General features: G+C 41.9%; 1 protein-coding gene across 1 annotated transcript in view; it reads right to left on the minus strand.

Moving 5' to 3' along the window:
- EMCN (endomucin) overlaps positions 1 to 24,028 on the minus strand; it is a 53,447-nt gene that overhangs the window by 23,553 nt on the left and 5,866 nt on the right. Inside the window, exons 2-5 of the mRNA XM_054295564.1 lie at positions 13,863 to 13,922; positions 11,474 to 11,572; positions 10,967 to 11,074; positions 3,991 to 4,113 (exon numbers count right to left, since the gene is read on the minus strand). Of these exons, the coding sequence (XP_054151539.1) occupies positions 3,991 to 4,113; positions 10,967 to 11,074; positions 11,474 to 11,572; positions 13,863 to 13,922 (390 nt within the window). The remainder of the gene's footprint in view (positions 1 to 3,990; positions 4,114 to 10,966; positions 11,075 to 11,473; positions 11,573 to 13,862; positions 13,923 to 24,028) is intronic.

Raw genomic sequence — 24,028 nt, forward strand, 5'->3', positions numbered from 1 at the left:
ACAAAAGCCATGTAGCTGTCCTGGCCAAACCGTGCCTCTTTGATAAACCCAGAGAACAGAAATTATCCCAGGGGGGAAATATTACAGTAGCTGCCTGCCCTCTCTTTCTAGGCCTCTATTATTTTTTAACAACTGCATACACCTACACACAATAATACTACCAGCATCTTTCCGGAAGGTATCTCACCCAGGTTGTGCTAGAGCATGAAAAATTAAATTGGAAAAATCTCACGCCTTCCTCTCTCTCCCTGTCTCCAGCATGCAAGCAAGGCACCAGCTCACCCTCTGTTCAGAGATAGCTCAGTCCTGCCATGCAAACAAAGCTGTGCTTATCCGAGTGATTCAGCAGGTGCTTTCAGTTTGCATTTTCCAAATAACCATCCAGTGCCCTTCTTGGTGTGGGCCTCACATACTGCTGTTTCCAGAAAGAGAAGGACAGAAGGAAAAGCAGCATTTCACTTGGTAACAGTTACTGTAGTTGCTCTAGCTGCCTGTACAGAGCTTGCTACCCTCTTTGGGGCTGCAAGCAAGATGCTCTGCATAAATAATCTGGGAAGATTTCCAGATTCATCATGAAAAGTGAGGTGTGCAACACTGGCTGTGCTGGGTTCCTCCTTGTGCGGTAAGGAGGACAAGGATAAAAAATTTGGCATATGACCATGGTTTGTTTTGAAATTACCTGCCTGAGTCAGTTCAGCACTGGTGAGAAGCTCGACAGATGGAGGAAGAGACCAATAACTAAACTCTCCCCACTCTGTTCTCCAACAGCCGCTACCTAAGCAGCCTGGATACCCTGCAGTTTGCTACTTCTGTGTTTTGGAGTGCAGCCACATCCAACTGTGCTCACTGGCAAAACAAACGAATACATTTGGCTGATTACTCAGAGGGGATATACCACAATATAAATCAAAGCAAAATTAAAAACTTGAAAAAGCCTTTCTTGCCTTGACCACACCACAGATCTGTAATAGTGTTAACTGAGGCTTTGCTATGTTTTCCATCTCCCAGAAACTTCTGGTTTTGTGTCTCTCTCTTTGTGAAGGAGCTGAAGATACAGTGGGTAATTTTTATCTAATATCACTATCCAGAGTTCCTGCAGTTTGTGTACAGATAGAGTCAAACCCTACTAGTCTTACTCATAAAAATTTTTCTTAGGGAGATGCCTCCTGTGAATCAAGTGAGTAGGATTTATAATTGGAGGAGAGCAATAAAGATATCAATAGATGAAGCAGGTTGATTCATCTGACAGTTTATTATAATAGATCATTTAATCTTACCACCCTGCTGGGTGAACTTAAGCTCATACTGCTTTATGGATTTTTTCGTTGTTTAGATCACAGAATAAAAAGCCACAATACTTGCAGTTTCTCAGATGTATTTAGACTCTAATATCCAATTTTTCATTAATTAAACAAAAGGAGAAAATGAAATATTAGCAAGCAATCTTCTTGGAGGTGGAGGTGGAGGAGAAGTGGGAGATATATTCTGCATGACAGCCAAAGTTAAAGAAGTGCAGCATGTGTCAATGGCACGCATTTAGGTGGCTCTCTTTGCTAAAAACAGCCCTTATTGCCTCCCCTAGCCTGGGTGAGCACTACGCAGCACCTCCTCTGTGGCTGGTGCTTTCAATCTCCTTTAATACAGCAATTCTGTTCTCTGATGTTCCTACACGTTCTTTCCCAGGCTCCCCCACTCTTCTCAGTCGCTCTCCAGCTCTCTGTAGCACTCCTCCCACACCCTGATCTTTTGATATGGCTGATTGGAAATTTCTCTGCAAAATGTGCTTTCTTCTTTTTCTGCATCAAGAAAGGAAACTTTCACCAAAATGGCATTTTTTTTTAAAAATGGAAAATGGTCTCAAAACTAAACATATTTAGCCAGCTGGATAATTTTGGTTGGGCATACCAAATAGAAATGTTCTGGTTTGGATCCATTTCACATTAATTTGTCTTCTCCTGAGCTCCCACGCAGAAGATGTGGCTCAGACACCTCCAGCTTGCAAGCTATTCTGTCCCCCAAGGGCTGCAGCCTTGGCACACACAGCCCCCTGCTTTGGTGAACAAAAGGCACCCAGACCCTGAATGTGAAATTCTGGAGACCCAGAAATAAATAATCTAATGGCAGTGAGAGAGGTGGCATTTCCTGTAGTCTCAGCACAGGATGAAACAACTGGCTTCACACTTGCATTGCCTTAAAGTCATTAGGGTGCAGCATATGGCTTTCCCTGGCCTGAGCAGAGAAGAGAAGAAATCTGTTTAGAAGGAACCAAGACATTTTTCTTTAAGCTTTTAACACATACAGAGAACAAGGGAATAAGGTAGCAAGGGTGGTCTAAGGCTTAACCATTTGGAATAAGCTACCTAACACATCAGGATGAGAAATGATGATTTCTTGCATATACAACCTTCAAGAAAGAAGCCAGAGGCTGGTGCTGTAAGAAGACAGGAAAGGTGATAGTGTGGAAATCCTGGTGTGGGCAGAAGTGATTTTGAAATGGCATTTTTATGGGAACTTGGAGCATTGGCTATGCCAATGATACGTAGACTGACTGACTACCCCTGGATGGACAGGTTCTTTCTGTCTCAGCCAGGCAATTATAGTTCTGGCATCTTGGGTAGTCTCTGAGCTCAAGAAGATTTATTGGTTTTACAGCAGAGTAAGCTGAGTAAGATGATGACTTTTGCAAACAGAGCCCAGGAAGGCTGTAAAACTTCCTTGACAAATTTTAAGTGTAAAATGTTATTATATACACAGCATAGTAGGCGATTCAATACACATGATGCACAGTCAGATATGCATTACAATTTAATATTAACCTGGGGAATTTACCTGAATGAGAGTACTTTTAATTAAAAATGTTATAATTTAATGTTTTATGGCAGTATAGCAATGATGAGGTTTCTGTACTATGCCTACATTTGCCAAAAGACATGAAACCCAACAGGAAAGTCAAGTAACCACAGGTCACAGTATATGCATTATGGGGAATGGGCTTATTGAAATAATTGCAAGGACTTCTCTCTGAATCAGTGGCCTTGGGTTTACTTTAACTTCCTTAAAATGCTTATAATCTTTTTGCATGCTTCCAGGCATTTCAGTGCATAGTGAGCATATTGCTCCACTTTTATATCCAATCCTCTCCTTTACGAGGAAAAATCACAGTATACACACATGCTTATCTCCCACAGACACAATCCAGAGGTTGCAAAAAGAGTCTTGTATCCCTTGGGGGATGTTAAGCACTACCATTAATAATAGGGATATGTAAACAAAGAGACTGTCCTTGTTGGATTTACACACATGTAGTTAAGAGTAAGTACTAAATGAAGGGAAGGCCCAAGAGACCTTAAGGAAACCTGAACAAGTGGTTCTTCAAAACCTAGGGAAGTTAAGCCAGCTGGAAGTATAATAAATGATCATTCATATGACCTGGCATCTGCATTCACCACAACATTTCTTAGTGAATACATACACCAAAAGACACTCAGAAAAACAGTAAGACCAGACTTGAGCTGAGAAGAATTGATACATTTTTGACCTTGCATGCAACCATGCTGTACTTTGAACAACATCATTTAATTGGTGATACGCATAGAATTTCTCTCCAGATTTTATAACAACTGCAAAAATTATAGCTGTTTTCTCCTTTGTCTCCTCTGCCTTGCAGCCAGAGAATTTATCTTGTTGACCTCCTCTGACAGCCAGTGCTACACAATGACCTCACACAGCATATATGAAGATTACTATTATCATTTGTAATTTATATCCTCCTGTGATGACACCATGTATCTCAACTGAGTGTTTGGAAGTTCACCCATCACTCAACACAACTTCAAGGCTAGGTGACATGGACACAATGTACCCTGCATGAATAAGGAGATGTGGCCCTCATTCCATCACAATGCACAGCAAATGGAGAAAACACTCAAAATTATTTGCATCTTTTAACTGCTTGTACAGAGAAAGAAAGTGCATGTTTTCAAGACTTACCTGAGGTTCCAGAAGCAGAAGTGTTTGTTTTAGGAGAGACCGTAGAAATAAAAGACTGTCCTGTAGTAGGTGCAGCACCCAAACTCTCATTTTGTGGCAATTGTGCTCCACTTGCTTGTGTAGCTGGAAATGAGAGAGATGTTCAGGGAAGAGACACCTACACAAGCATTGTCTTAGATCCTGGAACATCCCTCGGACAAAAGCTCTGGCCATCATAGAAAAGACTAAATGTAAGAAAGCACTGCATGTTCTGGTAACTGTCTCCCAAGGAACAAACCATCCCTATGGAATTGTTCCTACTGGCATAGCTGAGGCACCTTCAAAGCACATTGTAGCAAGACAAACAGCCTCATATCTGTGCCAGAAAACAACCCTTGGGACCCTAGAATAGTTAGACAGTGTTGTACCAAGAGCAACATGAGCAGGAGAAGCTCAATTTACTGCCCTCTATGATTTTCCTTCATTTTAAAATCAATCCATCAATCAATCTATCAAGCTTCAGCTACAACTGTCACATAATGTGATACAGTACAAATTTTAGGGATTGCAATTAAGCATAGAATTAATTATTTCATTCTGTGCCGTTAAGCCCTAGGAAATAACATATCCCTGAATATTAATGTATGAAAAAGAAATTGTCTTTTTTCTCCTCTCACTCAGCCAACAGGAGATCAAGGCTAATGTGTCACAAGATTTGCAGCCTAAGGTGAGGCCATGACAATGGTGCAGGACATGACCTGAACCTGTGGAACTGAAGGTCACAGAATGACCAGAAAAAATTTGAGATATTCCAGCACTGCCCATAATTCCTACGTCTGTACTCAAACCTCAGAATAACAATAGGCAAGAGAGTGCCTACTGAATAAAACATAGAGGTGTTCAAGAGTAACTTTGTACTTCCTGTCTGATATAAATCAGAGAGGCTACTGAGTTGTAAACTGTTTTCAGTGCTTCTTCATATGAATTTTAAACACTGGAACTAAAACAACTAAGACATGTTTCAGTCAGTGAGCAACAACACACACATGCAATATGAAAATCTCGAAGAATGCTTCATCACACACTTTATCTAGAAACTGATTACCTATTTGGTAATCAAAGAACCCAAAGCATCTTATTCTACAACTACACACCTTTAACTTGGCCTTTCCCTTCCCCTCTTGTTCAGTTAAGTGTAGTACCTTAGAAAGGCAAGCTTCAAAAATCAGTAAGATAAGAGAGAGTGAGCCGAAGCCATTGGAGTAGGGGGATTCATACAATGTTGGAAACTGAGAAAAGCTAGACAGCCAGGCACGGTGCCTTTTGAGGTTGAGGCATGAAAATGATGAAAAACAACTTGATCCCCCCTTTCACTGGGATTCTAGTGAGGGGAAGCAGAATTTCTTGTCAGCTTCCTTCAGGAACTTCAGCATTGTACCCCTTTAATACACAGGTCTGCCTGCAGTAGAAAGGAGTGTAAAAAGCCCCTCTACCTCATTTTATACTATAGTATAGCGCAAGGATCTGATAATGTTAACAATTCCTACATTCTCTTCATGGAAGATTTGAATCAATCTTTAGAAGCAAACTTTTCCCATATTTGAGTTTTACTGTCATGGCTTCAGACTCAAATTTTATATGTTGAATTTTATTCTGAGATCAATTTTTCAAAAAGGAAAAAACCCTCAAACTGAGGCACCTCCCTCTCCCTGTAAGATGCACAGGCTTGCAGCAGTAACAGCAACCATCTTGTGGCTCCCTTGTCATAGGTTAGAAAAGGATTGCATGGGAAAATGAAAAGTAACTCAGAATAACAGTGCAGAGATACTCAAACATAAATATACTTTGTGAACACTGCAAAACAATCAGGTGTGTGGGAGAGAGGAAGAGGGAGGCAGCCAGTTACCCTGTAACCCCACAGAGGGCTGTTTTCCCATGGGGATCACTCCTTCCACGCATCCTATCAATCCTGGCAGCAACCCAGCCTCGGGTGCTCCTCTTGTGTTTGGGAGCTGTGAGAACAGATTGTTCTCAGGAACATGGGCTGTGCACTGGATATGCCTTGGCAGGGGATCGGGAGAGGAGGGATGATGGCATTTCCATTTCATTTTATTTTTTTAATTTAGCCTGGATACGATTCTCCCAGTGACCCAAGTAGCACCAGGTATGACTTGCACCTTTACCTAGGGCTTGGCACAAAGGTTGTTGCATTTATTTTGCCAGACTGCAGAACAGCCCCAGCCAAGGGGTAAAGTAGAGGTGCTACAGGGCAAAAATCCGTGTGCCAGTTTTCACCACTTCCAAGAGGGAAAACGCGACCTGGCGGGAAAACGCGACCCTTAATTCCACTGCAAGATTAAATCCTAGCAACCCAATTCTCTGCTGACTTGTGGCTTTGAAGCAGCATCCAAACCTCACGCCCAATGCACAGCACAGGCTCTACCACCAACACATTTAGCAGATGAGACAGCTTCTGCACCAAAGCCCGTGGGAACGGGAGCATCCATACCCAGCCACTGCTCATGTACTCAACAAAGATGTGCCTTTTCGCTAAATCCCGTAACTCGTGTCCCTGCGAGCTTTAACTGGGTCCCGGCGGCAGGAGACAGCGGCAGCCCAGGCTGCGGTGCCCGCGCTCCGGCAGGGACAGGCGGGGGGCGGGCGGGCGCGGTGACTCAGTGCCGCCATCGCCGCTGACACATCGCTGCAGTCATTCATCACGCCTCGCCTCCGCCAGCTGCAGCACCGATCCCTGCTGCTCCAGGGGGAGGCCTGGCCTTGCAGGAAAGCAGCACAGCGCACAAGGGCGGCTGCTGCTGCTCCTGCTTCTGCAGAGCTCGCATCATGGGCTCATGGGTCTGCTGTTAACAGCTGATTACGAATAAAAATGGTAAAGCAGTACAGAGTGTAAAATAGCTGTCCAAATGGGGACGATGGCTGGGCGACAGAACTCTGGTGGTGATGCAGCTCTCCCTGCTGATATTTTGATAAGATAAGTGACAGTGTGTTAACACGTATTTGGCAAAGGGGTAATCAACAACAGGGAACCTGAAGCTGCCTTGCAAAGCTGCTGTCTGAGCTTCAGGAATTTCCTTACTCTCTATGCTTTGAAAACCCTTAATTTTCTTTAACTAGCTGAAATTCGACACATATCCTCACTTGATCCTAGCACGGTTTTCTGCTTAACCTACATATAATCCACATCCATTTTGGCATTTCCAGACAGTACTTTGAATTTTCTTTACAGTGAGCTGCTACCTAATTAGTTTTGACATTTTAAGATGCTTCAAGTAACCCACAAACACCCTGCATATATTCTGTGCTCTGCAAAGAATATGGACATCCTTATGTGTGTTGAAACCTTCCTTGACCAATAAATCAATCCAGGAAACGTTTGAAGGAGCAAAATGAACTCCACTTAAACCATGTTAAAATACCAGCACAAAAGCTCCTTTAAATGGAAGACTAAAGCTTTTCCTTTGAGCTTGTATTTTTAGCATTAACACACATGCAGGCCTTGCCCCCATAATCAGTAGCCTGAAAAGCCATTTGCACGAATGAGAGCACAAAAGCTTTGAAAAATCCATTGTAGCAAATCCAATGACATTTTTGCCCATTCAGAGGAATGAAAACTGGCTAGGGAGGTAATCAAACAGATCTCAGTTTTAATGTTTACATCCATAGTTGCTGGTAAGCAAAACCCCAAAGTATTTCAAAATACATATTTTAAAACTTCTCTCTGCATGAAATGTCTCGGCAGCCAGTGTTTACCTATAGCATGTGCTAACAAACTGAGGAGAATTGAGCAATACCTGTTACAAGAACACTTTTCTGGTAGTGTTCCTGAGGTAAAACTTACTTTTTAATTACCAGTAGTTTGATTTAAAAAAAAAAATCATCCACTGTTTCCCTTTGTCACTTTTTAATATTTAATATACCATTGCACCATAATGTATCACCATCCAGGAGAGTGGTGTAACTCAGAAACACAACAGCCAAAAATCCACTCTTATTTATCACATAACACCTTGAATACTGATCTTACATAAGATGCTTGCTCCATATCCAAGGGAGGAAGAACAGAAATTTTCATTGCATTTCATTTCTTATTCTATTTGATAACTTCAGGTGTCCCAGGATATGAAATCCTGATTGCAGATGCAATTTTCTGTTGTGTGACACACTACAAATTCTTGGTTTAAGGGCCTGAACTGCACAAGTGAAGTCACTGACTAAATGTGAACTCTTGGATTTGACACCCTATATTGAAAATAAGACGGCTAAGGAGACCAGTCTGATGTAGGCTTCTAACACAATAAACAGGGTAGGAAAGCAAGCAGGAGAGATTGTACTTGTTGCCTGCAGAGGAAAAGAACACTGAAGTCTTATAAAAAAAAATAAAGGACAAAGATGTTTGCATTATTTCAATGTATGAAGCACTGGGGGCTTTTCCTGAATCTATAATAAAAGGTGACAGCAGCCACAGAAATTGCAGCAGTGACAGAAAGCCCTGTCAAATCTCAGTTGTGTGAATGCAATCGTTTGCTGGAGCCTTTAGCAGGGATTGAAGCAGAGAAAGGGATGGTTTCCATTACAAAACGACAACGGTGCCTGCTTTTTATTAAAAATCAGGTGTAGCAAAAGTAAATTTTGACGTGTCATAAAGGCACCACCAATTTCTGCCGCACGCAACCAGTGCAGAAACAGGGAGAAATGAGTGCTAGTGAAAAAGAAAGAGACAGCAGCCAGCTTTTCCCTCCTGTCCATTCTGAGAGCAGGAGTGTTGCTGTGCCTGCGCTGGCTCCAGGGAGCACAGCTCTTGGGGTGTGGCAGGGGCTGGGAAGATGCAGGGAATGGAGCCAGGGCCACCCCAATGCTGTGCCCGTGCTGGGCTGGGAATGCAGGGTGGCTGCAGCCAGCAGCAGGATGGTGGCCAGGGGCTCTGAGGGTTTTCTGCAAGGCTGGTCACACACACAGAGCCCCAGGGCCATGCCCTGTCCCAGCACCAACACCTTGAGCCCCATCCCACTCCTTTCTGCTGAAGCCAAGGCTAAGATTTTCTTGAAATGTAGACCACAATTTTATCTTAAAAAACCCACTAAAATTGGCTTTCACATACAGACATTCCCAAGTACTACTTTTACACTAAAAGATGATACAATTATTTTTTAATGCAGGGCATTTCTAATGCCCTGGACACGCTGTGCCAGTTTTCTTTCTTACAAAGGGGACTGAGAGGCAGGAAAGCCCTGTTTTTAGATTAATTTACCAAGCATTTTTTAACCACAAGTTTGGGGGGGGGGGGCAGGAGGGCTTAGCTAAAATGAGGAGTTTTAAAACCAAACCACAACACAAGCAGCTAGGGACTGAACTCTACCTGGTGGGAAGAGAATTCAAGAGGAATGGAAAGGAAGCAAGAAAGCTCCCTGCCCAGGCCCATCACACCTCCAGCAGCAGTTTTTCAGCGCAGAGCAGTGGCTGGAGCTAAGCTGCACTGGCAGGCATGCCTTTCCTCATTAGCTTTCCTTCCCCTGCCGGGAGCTCTACCTGTCACCAAGGTTTAGTTCCAGGTGGCTGTGCTGCTCTGGTAGCCACGAGCCAGGAACCTCTGCCAAATTGAAAGGAGCAGGAATTACATCCATAATGCAATGTGCCATGCTGTGGCTTCTGACAGGCCTGCAGTGCCACAATTGCAAGTTTTAAGAGATTTTTTGGGGGCTTTGGTATCACTTTGAGCAGCTTGTGCATTGGCCAGGCTGTGTGGATTCTGTGACTCATTGACAGTGGCATTTAAATGCCAAGCCAAAACCCCAAAGATTTTGGGCTGACAATCAGGCCACTCCTTACACAACACACAGCAGGAAAGCTGCATCAGTAGAAAATGAAACCATGGAGTGAAAGGGGAATAGTTCTCCAGGAAGCTTGGCAGGCTTGGGGCCATGAGGGGTGGCTTTAAAGGAAAATTTGCACAAAAAAAGCATGCAGACTGCTTCACAGGAGTACCTTTCCAGACAAATAAACCAAGGGAAGAGAAGTCACATTCTAATAATTTGTAACAGTTCAGTATGCTGTAAACATCAATTCTGAGTACATTGGTGTACCACTGACTGCTGAGGTAATTATCTGGTGTATTTCATTTTTTTTAGCCAATTAAAACTAAAAAAAATGGAGCATTCCAAAGTTCTGGTTCATCAGAAGACTGGAGCAAACACTTACAGTGCATATCATAGACAAGGGAGATTGAATTTTATCTTAAGCTTACTGGATTCCTTTGGGATGTATTATACTATTTAAAATTAACCCAACTACTTGCTGGATATGTGGGCTTAATTTTTTTGTTTGGGGTTTTGTTTAGGGGTTTTGTGGGTTTTTTCATTTGTTTTTTCATTTCATTTTTCTTTTTCATTTTTCATTTGTTTTTGTTTGTGTTTGTCTGTTGTTTTTTTTTTTTCCTAAAATCCAATCTGATATTCCAGGCCAACACACATGCTATTCCAAAGATTTATGGGAAATAAAAGTATCTCTCTAGATTGATGCAGAGTAATTAGTACCACCTCTCTTTCAGTACTATGGCTACCAATAATATGAAACATAATAAGCATAGTGTTCTAACACATACAAAAATAAGAAACAAAGGGGTATTGTTCTGCCAACTTTCTGATCACATAAAATTATTTTTTATTTCATACTTATTGAAAAAAAAACAGAGAAGAAAGTAAAAAATTAAAACCCTTCCAAATACATCTCTCTGTTACAGGGAGATGAACACCCTGTGTAATGGCTTCAGATCACCTCCATTACAAACTAAAGATATATTACTCTTTGTGGAGGATTCCAGGACAAGTTTCATTTAAGATATATAATATGCTAGGATGAATAGCTCTGATTCCCTAAACCATCAAACAACTCTTTTTGACCTCCTTTTATTGTTTTGCAGAGTTTTACAGAAATGTAGCATAGAATGACTCAGAAATGGCTCATTGAAATCATCACTTACTGTTTGTTGTGCTGAGACTTGTATTTGCTGCTGAAGTCACAGTTGATGGTTTTTCTGTTGTGCCTTGTGCTGCTTGTGATGTAGCATTAGGTGAAGAAGACGTGGGGCCTAACACAGGAAAGACATTCCATTTATTTCCTTGATTTTGTAAACACTCATAAAATACACCTACTGCCCTGCTTGCAGACTAACTTTAAATTATCAAAAGGATATTTAATTGAAATTCAAGGTCAACAGGGGCAGGGCCCCATTGACAGCAGGGAAAGCCACTCCCTGGTCCATAGCTGGGTCATCCCACTGCAGACAAGCCTGTGACAATGCAGCTGGAAGGTGCAGCTTGGAGCTGCTTTTAAGCCTGACCAGAAGGGACCTCCTGCACACACCTGTAAGGTTTCACCAAAGAGTACACTCCCTGTAAAACAAATTCCCAAGCCAAGAAGTACTACCTAATTAATCTCCTCAGTGACCGCTAGAGCAGCATCAATTAACTCAGAGATTTTCACTTACTGCTTGTGGTGGTTTCATTTGTAGCGTTGACTGCAGTTGTTGTCAGCATTGGTGTTGATGGTGTTGCTTGTGAAGTTGTTGTAGTCACAGATTCCCCTTCTGCAAGAAAGGCATTCACATCATTATGGATTTATTTAATCATGCCTAAATAAACATCACATTGTTTTATCTGTGTTCTCTTACCAAGACAGTGAATTTGTGTTTAAAGGCTGGCCCTCACAGAGCTTTATAACCCACACATTTTGAAAGAGGATTCAAAGTACATGTGGTTGGTTTCAGAGGGGAGGTTTGGCCTGTGAACAACCTGCAAGTGCCTACTGAAAGGGAGCAATTGTACCTTCCAGCCAGCCCCAAAGGAGAGGCACATGATCTTTGGGGGTTATACAGAGGTGCTTGGCTTCACTTCCAAGGGAAGAAGTGAGGGGAACAGAGCCTGGAGTGGATGGATGGGTTCAGTGTGCTGCTGGACTACCCCTCTGAGCAGCACTTTGCTGCATACCTGTTGAGCAGGAGGAGGGATGTAAAATCTCCATAAATAAGTGTGAGTGGCACACAGGAGCACAGTTTATAGATCACAGGTAAAGAGCTGAAGGGGAACAAACTCCCCTTGTCTTTTGGCAATTTTTCCCTGTGTTTGCCCACTTTGAGACATGTTTGAGTCTTCTTCATTGGCCAGCCTTCCCAGACCATCTTGCTCTGCACCCAGATTTCTGGGGAAAAGGAGCACCCAGCAGGCCCTCCTCTTTGGAGTACAGTAGAGCTTAGGACATTGTAGATGATATGAATAGTATTCTCTAGTAAATTATATTTCTTGGGGTGAACTCAGTGCCCTTTGTAAGGTGACTTCTAGTTGTGTCTTCAAGAGGAGTGAGACTTGGACGCTAAGGGGAGGGGAAAGGGCTCCTGCAGGCAGCAGGGATCCCTTCCCAGCCACTGCTGCTGATATGAAGAGATGGGAGCAGAGTTGCCCAAACATCACTGATAGCAAGGTTTAAATCACCTTGTCTTGCTGTGCATGGATGGCCTACTGCAGGTCCCATGAACCCCCAGCACTGGCTCAAAGGAATGGATTTACCAAATTACAACCAGGGAATCTGGACTAAAAAACCCTATAACCAATCAATTTATGAGTTCAGCTTTAAATTCTGTGATCTAATGCAAACAGGAAGTGCTACTGCCAGCTAAATAGGCTCAACTGAACACCTGACTACTACCTCGACCTACATACTACCTCTTCTAGCATTTTTAATGGATGACGTATGTGAAAGAATAGGAATAAATCATTGCACCCCATGTAATTTTCTCTCATAAGACTCTAAGTACTCATAAGTACTTCTAAATGCAATGTTCACACTGGAACTTCTGAAATATAACTTATACATCCTTTCTCTGCTCTCAGTTTTATGGCTGTTCACCTAGAATAGCAATGCCTCAAGGAATGGGGCTCCTTGTTCCACACTCACAAATTGTTTTAATCTCATACTTGCCTTCTAATGCTTTTCTCATAATGGCATAAATACCAACACTGCTTTCCCTTCCATGAAAAAAAAACTGCAAGAAAAATTTCAGTGAAGCATTCAAAGAGTTAACTCACTGTGAGGTACATTTATGAAGTGTCTTTTAAACTGACATAAACATCAGGATTTTTGAGAACTGCATAAAAGAGCCGCAACACAATTTGAACAGGTCAAAACCTTTGCTGTAACAAACATAATATACACATATTTCACCTGGTTGCATCTTATCCACCTCCATTACTAGCATTTCAAGTGTATACTTCATCCTCTCAGTGCTTTCAGCTCCACAGCACACCCATTAGTAACCCCAGTTATCAAAAAATAGAACACTCTGTCCATGTTTTCTTCTCTCATATGTATAACTTATTAAATGCAACAGTCTTCAATACTCAGACCAATAAAGAAGTTCACATGATTGAAATATGGTAAGTATTGATTTTTCATACATTTTCATAATAAAGCTGCAAAATAAAGAGAACTGAATGTGACAGTTGAAGATGTAGACCAGAATCACAGACTTTTAACATATGAAGCATGTATTTTCTCTGTTAAGTCCTCTTGAACTGGGAGTCTTTGGTAATTTATGAATCTCTGATCTCACCTGAACCACTCCTTGAGAGCACAGGAACTCGGAGAACCTTTTTCACCGCAAACAAAAAGTGCAGCCTGCTCAAATTAAGTGTCTCCATACTAAGATACTTCAATCCTTTCTTTGCAACAGAGTTTCATAAGAGATTTGGGGAAATACATTGCTCTATGATTACCCTTCATGAAATAATTCACCTGGTTTCTCCCAGAAGCTGGAAAAGCTGAAAGCTAGAAAGACAACAGGATCTTCAGAACACCAGATAACAGCAAATTGGAAGCCTTACCAGCTTTTGATGCTACTGAAGAAGTGGCTGTCTTGACAGTAGGGGTTTGAATGCCACCTTCTGAAAGAAACACAGAAAGAATCATATCACTTCTGTACCTTCCAGATCTATTCAGCACTACACAGTCATAATAACAGAGAGCAGCGTGGACCTTCCTGGAAAATCAAGTTCAGAAACTTATCAGCAGAAGCAACCAAATAATATAACTGCTACCAACATTTTCAAGCTATAGCCTAAATCTCTTCATTTTGCCCTGACTGCTGTAATGGGAAGCATCTGCTGCTGCCTCCCACCTTGGACTGCATGCTCTTTTCCCAGACCAGTTGGGAGGGGGAAAATGGAGACAATTAAAGTGGTTTTTGCTATCTCCTCCTCTTCTTGAATACAACCACAGCTGCTCCGAGTCTTCAGGGTGGAGGATTAACTAAAATAACTGGCCACAGGAGTAAGCAGCCCTTCTCCTGCTTGCAGTAACAAAATTGTACCAGCTCCCTGGCTAGTACAAGCACTTCAGGAGGGCTTTTTAGCATCATCCTGATGCCTAAATGTGAGAGGAAGAGAATTCCCAGAACATGGCTCAAGAAGCACCACATTGAAAGACTGACTTTCCCCATGGCCCTCAACACAATTGTTGGGGTTTTACTGCCATAAACGATGACAGTCTTAAAACATCATTAGTAGGTGGCACTTCAATATAAACAAATAAATAATCCAAAAAAGAAACTTCAACAAGAAAAATAATTTCTGTCTCTTCTTACTGTGCTGCAATGTTGTAACATCATAACTCAAAAAGTGTTTTGGCTTCAAGCAAGATTTTCCCTCTTATTGCTGTGGTGTTCATATTTTTTTACTAAAAGAAGTTAGGCGGTGTTGAAAGGGGTGAAAAAGCTGCACTGACTCAGAAACAGGCATTTCTCAACCATTTTATACTGCTGTTAGACAAGTATGGGTACATTTGTGGAGGAATAGATCAAGTCTGTAACTGAATGGGAGAGGAAAATGGCACAGGCTAATCTCTATGTTCTGTCAGGTTTGAAGCATCCTGTCAGGCTGCATTAGCATGCTGTAATACAGACATGCTAAACTGAGTCAGGACAGCATGTCAGTGTTCTTGTGTGACTCCATTCATGGTAATATCTGCTGGCATTCTCTCTTTTTTTGGCTACAGGGCAGAACAGTCAGTTTTGTTCCCTTTGCTCGGTGTACTGAGCTCTGATTAAAATTTCACGAGCAGCACCCGAAGCCTGCAAGAGCCACAGACCTAACCTGGAAAAAAATACCACACAACATAATACAACTGCAGGGGCTCTGCAGAAATGCATTAAGGTCTAACCAGATGAGCCCTTACAACTCCTCTCCAAGCAGTGTGTTATCAGTGCTCTTGGCACCTGCAGGTTTCTAACGGGTCTCAGCCCCTTCCCAGTGAGCCCCACTTTCTTGGGCATCTTTTCTAGGTATGCTGCTGCCTCCATAATGCCTTTTCAGAGCACATGCTGACCCAGTTTGATATGGGCATGTCCTATATAAAATTAAATGAGTCCCCTGTGGGCCTGCTGCTGCCCCAGCTCTACTCCCCAGAACACGTGGACACAGTCACACCATGCACAGACTCGTGCACACCGCATTTAAAACACAGGTTTTCTTGCCACATGGCTACCCAGTCAGAGTGATGCTTCATAGCCCACACTTGAAAAACTTGGAAAACAAATTTTATCCAGAGAGACCTAAAGGCAATCTTGTTTCCCTAAACAGCAAGCATTTTTCCATCTCTTCAATCTCATTATGTGCTGCTGACAAAGCTCCTGTAATCCCCCACACCACAAGGCCACAGCACTGGAACAGAATGTTTTTTCAACAGTGCCTACATTTCAGCTGGTTTTGTTTTAACAGATCTCAGTAGCTACCATGTCTGTAATGCCAGCTAAATGTACTAGCTGGCCAATCAGCTCGTTCCCAAACTCACTCTTCCCAAAACTCTTCCTCTAATTCAGCGTGACTTTGTAGGAAGCTCATTGCAATACTTAGATTATTCATCCTTTAAAGGTGTTCCATTTAATAACCGTGTTGATAGGCCAAGGTTTCCTCAAAACTAAAAAAAAAAAGTGAATATAAGTCACAGTTCTATTATGACTCAGTATTTGTTGATTTTATCACAGGTTAGAGATAAACTAAGATAAATTCAATTAACAGAGTACAATAGAGTTTTATGAATTAATTGTTTTCTTAAAATGTTGAATAATTAACTATACTTTAAAATTAAGTTGAACACATCATGCAAAAATGTTTAAACCTTGACAGGATTGTGGGGGGAACTGTTTGATTAAAAGATATGATAGAACTGGTGGTTTATCATGCTCTTATTTGCAATGTTAAATTGTAACTACCGAGAATCCTACGGGGGATAAAAGCAAGAGATCAAAAAAATGATACAGAAAATAATTTTCACCATTAGAGATGGCTGATAGACAAAGAAAGGGACAGAAATCTTCATTTTTCTGCTCATGTCAGGTTGGCTGCAGGCTCAGATGATGGACAACTAAGTAAAGTTACAATTGCCTGTTTTTTTAGCAGATTTGAATGCAGTGATCCCTCTGATATGAGAGCACCTGGATGTACTCTGATATAGGAGTAGCTAAATCTACTCAGCCACTGTTTCCACACAGAAACCACTGCCGTTTGCTGGCAATAAACCCAGCTAAAGGAGGATGGGCAACCCACGACACAGCACCCTTGTGTCCAGGGAACACACGTGGAGCTAAAAGGCTCCCAGACACAACCCTGTGCTGAGTGAAGGGGGGATGCTGGGGGTGGTAAGATCCAAAAAGAAAAAAAAAACCCAAACCCACCATGTTTTAAAGCAGATAATAAGGCAAAAAGAAATCCAGACTGGGAGAAACACAACAAGAGAGGAAGAAGAGAAGGGCAGAAAGGTCTAGAGACAGTAAGACAGGGTCACAGGGAAAAATATGAAGGAATTGAGATCCAAGAACATGTGACACATGGCCAGAAGACCAAACTACCAAACTGAAAAGAGAGTAACTGTTGTGTCTTGTTTGGGTTTTTTTTTTCAGGTTCACAGAATTTCCATTTATTGTCTTTCCTAGGTTGGATTTAAATGACATGTTTGTTCTAAAATGAAAGCATTGATCTTCAGATTTTGAAAAGGATGACCCGGAACACTGAACTTACTTTCTCCTTTTAAATTCAGAAGGAGCCCTTGAATTTAGACAGGACTGACTGATGGCCACAGTTGTCCTCAGACTGCAGCTTTTGATGTAGGCTCTTCAGTCTCTAAGATCTGAGCTTGGAGTACTCATAACCTTTTCTCTCTCTCTTTTTCTTATTATTGTTACCTTTAGACTGGAAAGATAGACAGGTTCTGACCTCTTATTAATTGGGTGCCTGTTATTGCTATAATCAAAACATTAAAAAAAAGGGAACAATTGCATGTTCAGTACTTCTGTTTACACCCTACAGGATATCACAGGTTATGAACCACAAAGTTTGAAACATCACACGAACGAGATAATACAAAACCAAATGCCAAAGCAAAAACATTTTTAAAGATTAATAGATAGTTCAAAATATATATTGATTATATTCATTACATGAGTTACTGAATTTAAGTGCTGTCTGGTTTGGCATCAATACCTAACTTTGAAAAGAAATTATTTTTATGGAAAAGTCACTCTTGTTACAGATAACAAGTGGAATGGCCTGTTTGATATTTCTTTCACTTGATAGTGCACTAGATAGCCAAAACCACCTGGCTAAATCCTTTCATTCAGATGAAGTACTTGGTCCAGCTTGTGAAAAAGGATGTGGATTTCTGGAGGTGGGGGGTTAGCAGAGAACCATAAAAATCATCAGGAGTCTAGAAAAAAATGACATCTCAGGAAGGATTGCAAAAATTACATTTGCTCAGCCTAGAGAGGGAAGGATTAGCAGAAGGCACAACAACAGCAGTGAGTAGGTGCAGGAGGAGCTGCAGCCAAGGCAAAGGAATAAACTTATGTCCACTGCAGTTTGAATGAGAGGTAATGGACAAGGGATTTGGACCATAAACCCTGCAGGTACTTCAGTGCCTGTGTCAAACTGTTGGCATAACAGCCAGCAGCTGGTGCTTTCACCACTTTGCTGATGAGGATGTGATATATTCCTACTCAAAACCTGACCAATGCTCTACAGGCTCTACCTGGTAGCAATTACCAAAGAGGTGTCCTGGGGAAAGCTGCACATGATAATTCCTTGCTTTAAGGTTATAAAGCAGAACCTACAGGTGTTTATATTATGTTTGTGTATTATGTATTATCATAGAATCACAGAATGGTTTGGGTTGGAAGGGATCTTAAAGATGATCTAAGCCCAGTCTCCCTGCTGTTGGCAGGGACATTTTCCACTAGACCAGTTTGCTCAGAGCTCATCCAGTCTGGTCTTGAACACTTCCAGGGAAAAAGCATCCACAGCTTCCCCAGGCAACCTGTTCCAGTACCTCACCACCCTAACTAATTCTACTCTAATTCTAGTAAAAAATTTCTTCCTAATATCTGATCTAAACCTACTCTCTTTCAGGATGTTATATTATGGGGTTTTTTGTGTGACCCTGGGCCTTTGCAACTACACACAAGTTATGGAGAAGTCAAAGTTGCCTTTTTCATTTCTGTTTTTCCACCATTTCCACCATCAGGAATAAATAGTGATCTCTGTCTAGCCCATGATAATTCTGCCAGCCCTCGTGACCATGAAAGAGCCTCCTGTAACCACAGTTCCAGTAAAAAGAAAAAAAAAAAAAAAGTCCTTTTTCAAGCAAGTGATAGCTGTCCTTGTAGACACTCTGGGACTGATCTGGGAACTCAGAGGTCCCAAGAAATAGCTGCTGCCTGACACCAAGTAAACAACTTGTTTACTCTTACCTTGGAGCTCTGTTGTCTGCTACCTTTTCTCTTTCATTTAATGCTGCTTCATCTCTACATTCCCTTATCTCACTTTTCCCCAGGCCCAGTACAGTCCTTGCACTTCTCCTATTTCTGTTTTCACTACTCATTTGTCTTTCTTTCCAGTGCATGACCATTTACCCTAACTCTTGAGATAAATTTATTTTTTCTTTTGTAGTGCATTTTGTATAAAGGTTCATACATTATTCAAAGAAAAAAAATACAGATACACTAATAGAAGAGGTTTAAGTGCAATTTTAACAGTGCTGTTTGGAAACATCAACTCCTTTCTTGCTATTCAAAGATCACAAATAAAAAAAAACATTGAATACTCCAGAAATAAATTTTTACAAAAAAGGGAATAATCCCCCCAACTCCAGATATTTTTTTTCTGAAAAATTAATCTTATAGAAGTAGTACTGATTTTAGTATTTAATAGTTTCTAGTGTTTCATCCTTAAGGACTTGTATTTTAGATTTTCCTTCTATAGTAACATAAACTAGATTTTAAATGGGAACCAAGGTTCACATGTAATCCTGTGAATGGTTGAAGCTGATAACAGCTGACACAGCAGATAAGTGTGTGGAAGGATATTAAATTAAACAAAGCCATTTGCAAACTTCATGAATTTGAAGCAAACTCAAACAACCCCACAAACTTTGTGTTTCCACATTTCTTTAGTACACTAAGCAATATCCAAAGTGTGGCATGCCTCACACACACATTCAGCTGTGCCTGTAACAGAACCTGCACACAACCACTAAGGCTGAGTGAAAAGAAAGCTGTGTCCCCAGTAACAGCCCCATGCTGGTCACTGCCACTTCACTATCACCAAAAGCCAGAATTGCACAGTGTTTTTCCAGCCTGGTCTCACAATGGTTTTGCACTGCTGCAAAAGGTCTTAACACAGCCTCCTGCAACATAAGGCATTTTCCACCTCAGGATTTTCCCCGCTGTGAAATTCTCATATTGACAGCTGGAAGGACAATGCAGATCCTGAGCAGAGTTACACTGGCCATGTTTGAGGTGAATCCCTGTGAGGTGTATTTAGATACTGCAGGCAATGCTAAAACCATAGGGCAGGGAGAAAGGCCACATCCTTTGGTGCCTGATGGCAACCAGCTGGAAGCCTGAGATTCCCGCTGCCTAGGGAGGTGGGAAATCACCTCCGGTTTGCCAAGCTGTCACCTTCCTTCCAGTCACATCTCTCTTCAGCAACAAACTAAAAACAAACTATACAAATCCTACATGGGGAGATTTTACACTCTGGGTCAACTTTCTACTTCTTCTCTGTAGCTGCTGGTCCTGGTTTGCAGGCTGGTGTCACACGACAGAGACAGTCTGCTGCACAGCAGTGGGGAAAACATACAGGCATGAGCATGGGGAGGACACAAAGGCAGGGAGAAATTCCTGGGCCAGAGACACATAACACTCTCCCCACAAAGGGCAAAAGCACCTGAAAACAGCCAAAAGAGATGGATATTAAGGAAGGGAGAGCATAAATGTGAAGCCCCATAGCTGGAAAAGGAGACAGGGCCAGGGCTCCTCCTGCATTGCATGGGAATGGGCAGCAGCAAATGGGGCAATGTGGGATTTGGTTTCTGAAGAGGAAACATAAACTGGGTGGGCTGGAGGCAGCCAGCAGTAAGAACTGAGGGGAGGAAGGAAAGGGAGGTAGCTGCCACAATTTTTCCAGCAGGGAACAGAGAGAAGGCAGGAAATTCAGCTTTTGTGCCAGCACTGCCCCAGAGCTCCTCCTGCTCAGCCAGGCATGGGGCTAGCATGACCCAACACTAAGCACTGGCAGAGAGTTTCTGGGAATCACCAACCCCCAGGCAAAAGGCTCCCACAAAGCCTGCTCACAGCACCCAGCAAACAGCTCCTGCCTAGGGACCTGCTGCACAGAGAAATATTGACAAGGCAGATGCCAAGGACCAGCCTCAGCCAGCATGGCTGTAGGTTTGTGAGGCTCCCCTCCTCAAAACATTAGTGTGAAATGTTGGATGAATGCCCTGTGTTACTGAGTATTTGAAACAACCCAAGCACAGCATGATTTGCCTCTCTGCATGTGTGGACATGGAAATCTGGGCACTTAAATAACCAGTTTTAAGGGGTTTTTTTATTGCCTTAGAAGAAAAGCAAACTCCCTATGAAAGGTTTTTAATCACAAGTTTTCTCAGTGCGCCTTCTGCTCACGTGAAGGTTGGTGGATATCTCTATTGCTGTGCACTACAGAGGGATGAGTACATTGTTTGCACTCCATAGAACGATAAATGTGCTCAGCATGCTCATCAGCACTCCAGCCCTCCTTGAATGAAGACTCCAAGCTCTGCTCTTCTTTTTATTTAAACCTGTTAAAAGTATTTAATAGGTTTTAATTAAACCCCTTAAAGCTATTTAAATCACCAGATTGTCACCCTTTGATTGTGATATATTTGTTTGTCCACATGTAAGATAAAAGCTAGGAGTTTCTAAGGACTATATTGTAGTACAGAAAATGAATTGCAACCCCCTCCCCTTGTGTTAGTCAAGCTAAATAAATTTGAAAAATGTCCTTAGAGTGTGCAATTTTATATAGAAAGCTTTATACATATTGTGCATTGCTGAGCAGAAGGAGAAATAGAAATAAAGGAGAGCCCCTTTCCTTGCAACAGGAAGGGATAAGTGTTGATGCAATTCACCCCCACCCAGAAGGCAGAGAGAAAATTGTAATGCTTACAATGCTTTTTCCTTAACGTGCTATTGGCAAGCCTATTATTGTTTCCCGTGAAAGAGCACGTTTGGGTAGGGCAGATACAGAACAGCCAGAGCGGAATCTGAGCCCCGGTCAATCTGCAGCTCTCCTTTTCCATGTGCTGCAGAAGTTAGGAAAGTCATATAGCTCTGTGCTATGTTTGTGACCCAAGTGCATCTCCAACAGCATGACTAATTGTATAATTCAGGAAAGGGTCACTGCAGTGTCTGCTATGATGTATTTATTTTTAGAACATCCGGGATCAGGCCAGACACCCATTTTAGCCACACCCGCCCATGCCATTCTGTTCCTGACAAAGCTCTGAAAGCCTCTGGAACATCAAAAAGCAGTTCCTGTCAGAAAACTCTGTGGAAACACTGTAAATTCCTTCTATAATTAATGTAATTCCATGCTCACTGGTCCATTGAGACTCTCTTCGTCTTTTCCACACTGCCTGGAACAAAGGTTAAATGGTACAGAATATCCCAAAGGGAAGGCCCCAAATGGGCTTTGCAAGCCCTGCGTGCAGCGCAGTCTCACTGGAGTTACTTTATACTCAAGGATGAAGGGAACACTTTGAAAATCTCATTTCTCTAATTGGCACATACAACTGATGAAGACCTTCTCTTGCCTGTCTCTATCTTGCCAAGCTGATTATACCTCACATTGTTCTGAATTTCCACCAATCTTATACAACTGCTAAGGTCAGATGCAAAACTGAAAATCTTCTCACATGCTTTATGTAACGAAGTATTCCCATTTAAAAACAAAGTTACTACAAAGAGCACTTGAAACAGAGTGTCAGCCCTGAGGACTCATCCTACCAAAGAGAAGTGGGAACTGCTGCATTAGCCACGCTGGCTCCCACTCAGAAAAACAGCTTCCAGGGGGAACAGAGAGGCCCACATTCAGGATTCTCAGGCCTGTCAAAATCCCAGCTCCCAGTCAGTGCACTGGAAAGCCATGGTGAGCTGGGAGCTGATCCCATCATGCTGGTGAACAGCCATAGATACCCCTTGTACTTTCATTGGCAATTAGAGCAATTGTATTCCCAGGACAATTACAACTACTACATTACAATTGTAAATAAGCTGTTCCATTCCTACACAAACCTTTCTGCTCTTCTTCAACCTTTCCTCCCATGAATGATCAATCCCCACTTTCCATTTTGCATCTGGAAACAGCAGTTCCTGCCAGCTCTTGGAAACGCAAGGAGAAAGCAAATAGGGAAGAAGCAGACAGTGCACTACAAGAAAGCATCTCTAAGTCAGTAAGATAAATTGTGCACTAGTTCACCTAAATTAAAGAGCATTAAGACATGCCAGCCACATGACTCCATTAGCACTGGGGATGGCTTGCAAAAGTAGTGGAATCCTCTGGAGCCATTTGAACTAGACAGGATATAATGTGCAGAGAACCAAAAAACCACTGTGCACTGGGAGGATTTTTTTGCCTCTAGTACATGCCCTGTGTCCTTCCCTTGCACATCTCAAGGACTGGGTTATTTGGCATAGATCTCGAGAAAGTAATTTGTTGCTGGCATGTTGGAAACTAGTGAGTTGTTGCAAGCCCAACATTTTTTAAAATACATTTGCTATCTTCTGAATAACAGCAAATATATTTATAAACTACTCTTATAAGGAAAAAAACTTCCTAAAGAGAACCTAAAATTGCTCTGCTGGAAGAGCCTTTCTGGGCAGCCAGCCTTTGGTGTAGCTACAACTTTCAAGGGTTATGTGATCTGAGTCAAAACAGAGGATGTCCAGACTCCATCTGGACTCTATAGGACGTCCAGAAAGCTCCATAACTCAAAGAATTCAGCAGTTTTCACAAAGAGGTTTTAACAGTCCTTTGCAAGAATGAGTAACAAGAGTGGAATTGCACACTGGTCCCAAACATTTCCTTCAACACACCACACATTTCTGACTTTATGAGCATCTGTAGGAGTTAGGGGTAGATGAGGTTTGACAACTCGGCAGGAGTTTCAGTGTGTCTAGAATTCCTGGGTAAAGAAAACCCCCAAATTATTGCTTTTGTGGACTTTGAATGGCCATGGAAGCATCAGCCATGTATCATGTCAAAAGCTGCCCCTCTCTACTGGACATGAGACCAGGAATTTGGGTGGAAAGGATTTGAATTACACATTTCTTTGCAGAGTAATCATCACCTATTTTTGCCATTTTATATAGAAATACTTGGTGATATCTTTGCTTCTATAACCTTTGGATGAGGTTGCAAACACCTATATTTACATCATCTATATTGTTGTGATATATAACCCATGCTGAGATGAAGAGGAGTAATTCATCTGTCTAGGAAAGATTATTCCAGGCTATCCTCCCAATGGGATAGATAGCACCCATATTGTAATGTTTAGAAGGTTATCAACACTGTATTTCAAACAAAACCTTAGACTCAATTTTGTGCATGAGAAAAAGTAGGAAAAGTAGCAAAAAATTAAGGAATATATGGGGTTCTGATCACTTCAGGTAATTAAT

The sequence above is a fragment of the Melozone crissalis genome, unplaced genomic scaffold (genome assembly GCF_028551555.1).
Source record: "Melozone crissalis strain CALT ecotype California unplaced genomic scaffold, PUWL_Pcris_2 ptg000006l_1, whole genome shotgun sequence".
NCBI classification, from domain to species: domain Eukaryota; kingdom Metazoa; phylum Chordata; class Aves; order Passeriformes; family Passerellidae; genus Melozone; species Melozone crissalis.